The 2939-nt window shown below is 33.4% G+C and overlaps 1 protein-coding gene across 2 annotated transcripts in view; it reads right to left on the reverse strand.

The window, feature by feature from the left end:
- The window catches only part of LOC106474269 (GTP:AMP phosphotransferase AK3, mitochondrial-like), a 10925-nt gene that overhangs the window by 3630 nt on the left and 4356 nt on the right, over positions 1–2939 (reverse strand). The window contains exons 3-5 of one of the 2 annotated variants that reach the window (XM_022402603.1): positions 1845–2017; positions 1057–1175; positions 657–677 (exon numbers count right to left, since the gene is read on the reverse strand). In XM_022402603.1, the coding sequence (XP_022258311.1) occupies positions 657–677; positions 1057–1175; positions 1845–2017 (313 nt within the window). The remainder of the gene's footprint in view (positions 1–656; positions 678–1056; positions 1176–1844; positions 2018–2939) is intronic. The other variant, XM_013934958.2, reaches the window with a different exon arrangement.

Raw genomic sequence — 2939 nt, forward strand, 5'->3', positions numbered from 1 at the left:
GGAAATAAACCAGGTATCATTAGGGTACAAGGAAAAAAAACAGAAATATACCATGCATCATTAGTGTACCACGAAAAAACAGAAATATACCATGTATCATTAGTGTACCAGGAAAAAACCATAAATAAACCATGTATCATTAGTGTACCAGGAAAAAAAAATGGAAATAAACCAGGTATCATTAGTGTACCAGGAAAAAATAAACAATATGTCATTAGTGAACCGAAGATAATACATCAATGGTGAAGCAGCATAAGAAACATATAACGTATTAATAACAGAGGGTAGTTATTTACCTAATGTAAAGAAAACTATACTGAAAGTAACAACCAAGAGAAATTATCCTCATTAACAAACAAAAACACTAATTCTTCAACATTGGCAGCCCACAAACACAGGATACTTCTTTTTATTAACATTGTTTTTCAATAAGAGTAAATAGATATGAAAACAAGTTCAAATATTTCATGTTTTTAATACTTAAAAAAGTTGGATTAATGAAATCTTATGCACTAAGTCTATAATTATAATCTCATATTCAAGAGTATTACTGAAACATATAGCACATTTGACTTTATAGGCTTCCATTACAAACGACAGTATTCAAACATATTTTAAGAGAACAAATCAGTGTTAATACATGTGTATGGACCTACCTATACACTCCAAACAGCCGTCTAGATGCGTGTAATGTGCAGAAATAAAAGAAGTAAATAAAGCTTACATAAAATCGTAGAATCAGACTATGAACTGTAAAAATTATATAACATTAATATTTGTTGTTTTCCTTACAGTAAGAATCAGTGATTATATATAAGCTAATTAGAAAAAAAAATATTAACCCTTTTTTCAAACACTAACAGTTTAAGAGGTAAAACCAGTAATTGTGGCAGAGGCGGTCACTTCACTAGAGTCCCGCAAAGTTCGTGTTTTAACAACACAGTTTATTACGACCTGATAAACACACATTAATAGAAAACATGTTTATCTTAGTTGCTTTTGAAGCACAATTTTAAAACAGTTATAACACTGACAAGAAAAACAATTAATCACAACCTGTAGTATTCCAGCACAGGTGTTGACTGGTTCTTATAACTGTTCAGTCTTGCTCGAACTGTCTCAGGTTTATCATCGTGTCTCTGGACCAATGGCTCTCCAGTCACATCATCAAAGCCCTGCAGTAAAACATAATCAAATTCTATTAAAATACTAGAGCTGTAATAACATCACATGGACTTCCCACAAGGCAATCCAACAAATCAGCCACATCTGGTACATTGTAACACACAGTCTACACCAAGACAGTCCAACAAATCATCCACATCTGGTACATCGTTACACACAGTCTACACCAAGACAGTCCAACAAATCAGCCACATCTGGTACATCGTAACACACAGTCTACACCAAGACAGTCCAACAAATCAGCCACATCTGGTACATCGTAACACACAGTCTACACCAAGACAGTCCAACAAATCAGCCACATCTGGTACATCGTAACACACAGTCTACACCAAGACAGTCCAACAAATCAGCCACATCTGGTACATCGTAACACACAGTCTACACCAAGACAGTCCAACAAATCAGCCACATCTGGTACATCGTTACATACAGTCTACACCAAGACAGTCCAACAAATCAGCCACATCTGCTACACTGTTACATACAGTCTACAGCCTATCTCACTCAACATCAAAGTGCACGTTGAAGACGTAGGTGATAAAGAGGTAGAATAGAAAAAAACATAAAATTGTGATTAACAAACAAACAATCCATGAGTAAATGTGACCATTTTTATAAAATATCATGAACTGAATAAATGAGGGTTCTTTACTCACAGGGACCTTGGGAGGGTTGAACTCAGTGTGGTAGGTCCTACCACTCTCTGCATGCACCCACCTTCCTTTAATTCTGTCGATGATAACCTCATCCGGTACGTTCAAGTTCAAAACACAAGACAAGGAGAAGGACTCTTTAAGTGCCTGAGCCTGTGGTACCGTGCGGGGAAATCCTGTTAAACAGGGAAAAAAAATACATAGGGATAAATAAAAAAATAGGATTTGAAATGGATCTATTCCTGTAAGTAAGACTTGAAAATGTCTAGTTGATGTTGAGGTTTATAAAATTATAAGAGCCCTAATTTCTTATTGAAAAATGTACAAAGAAAATTCTACATGTTTAACGTGAATAGTTTTGATAGGGAGTGTGAATTGTAATGAGTGAAATAGAGAATAAAACTAAACAGTTCAACAACATGAGTTGCTGTGAATAACAAACAACACAGTTAGTTGTAAAATATCAACAAAAGTTTAAAACAACACTAAACACTTCAACAACATGAGTTGCTGTGAATAACAAACAACATGGTTAGTTGTAAAATATCAACAAAAGTTTGAAAGAACACTAAACACTTCAACAACTATAGTAGCAGTGAATAACAAACAACATGGTTAGTTGTAAAATATCAACAACATTTTGAAACAAAACTAAACACTTCACAACATTAGTAGCAGTGAATAACTAACAACACAGTTGTAAAATATCAACAACATTTTGAAACAAAACTAAACACTTCACAACATTAGTAGCAGTGAATAACAAACAACACGATCGTAAAATATCAACTACATTTTGAAACAACACTAAACACTTCACAACATTAGTAGCAGTGAATAACAAACAACACAATCTTAAAATATCCAACTACATTTTGAAACAAAACTAAACACTTCACAACATTAGTAGAAGTGAATAACAAACAACACGGTTGTAAAATATAAACTACATTTTGAAACAAAACTAAACACTTCACAACATTAGTAGCAGTGAATAACAAACAACACAATCTTAAAATATCCAACTACATTTTGAAACAAAACTAAACACTTCACAACATTAGTAGCAGTGAATAACAAACAACACAATCTTAAAAT

Source organism: Limulus polyphemus, unplaced genomic scaffold, assembly GCF_000517525.1.
Source record: "Limulus polyphemus unplaced genomic scaffold, Limulus_polyphemus-2.1.2 Scaffold7009, whole genome shotgun sequence".
NCBI classification, from domain to species: Eukaryota; Metazoa; Arthropoda; class Merostomata; order Xiphosura; family Limulidae; genus Limulus; species Limulus polyphemus.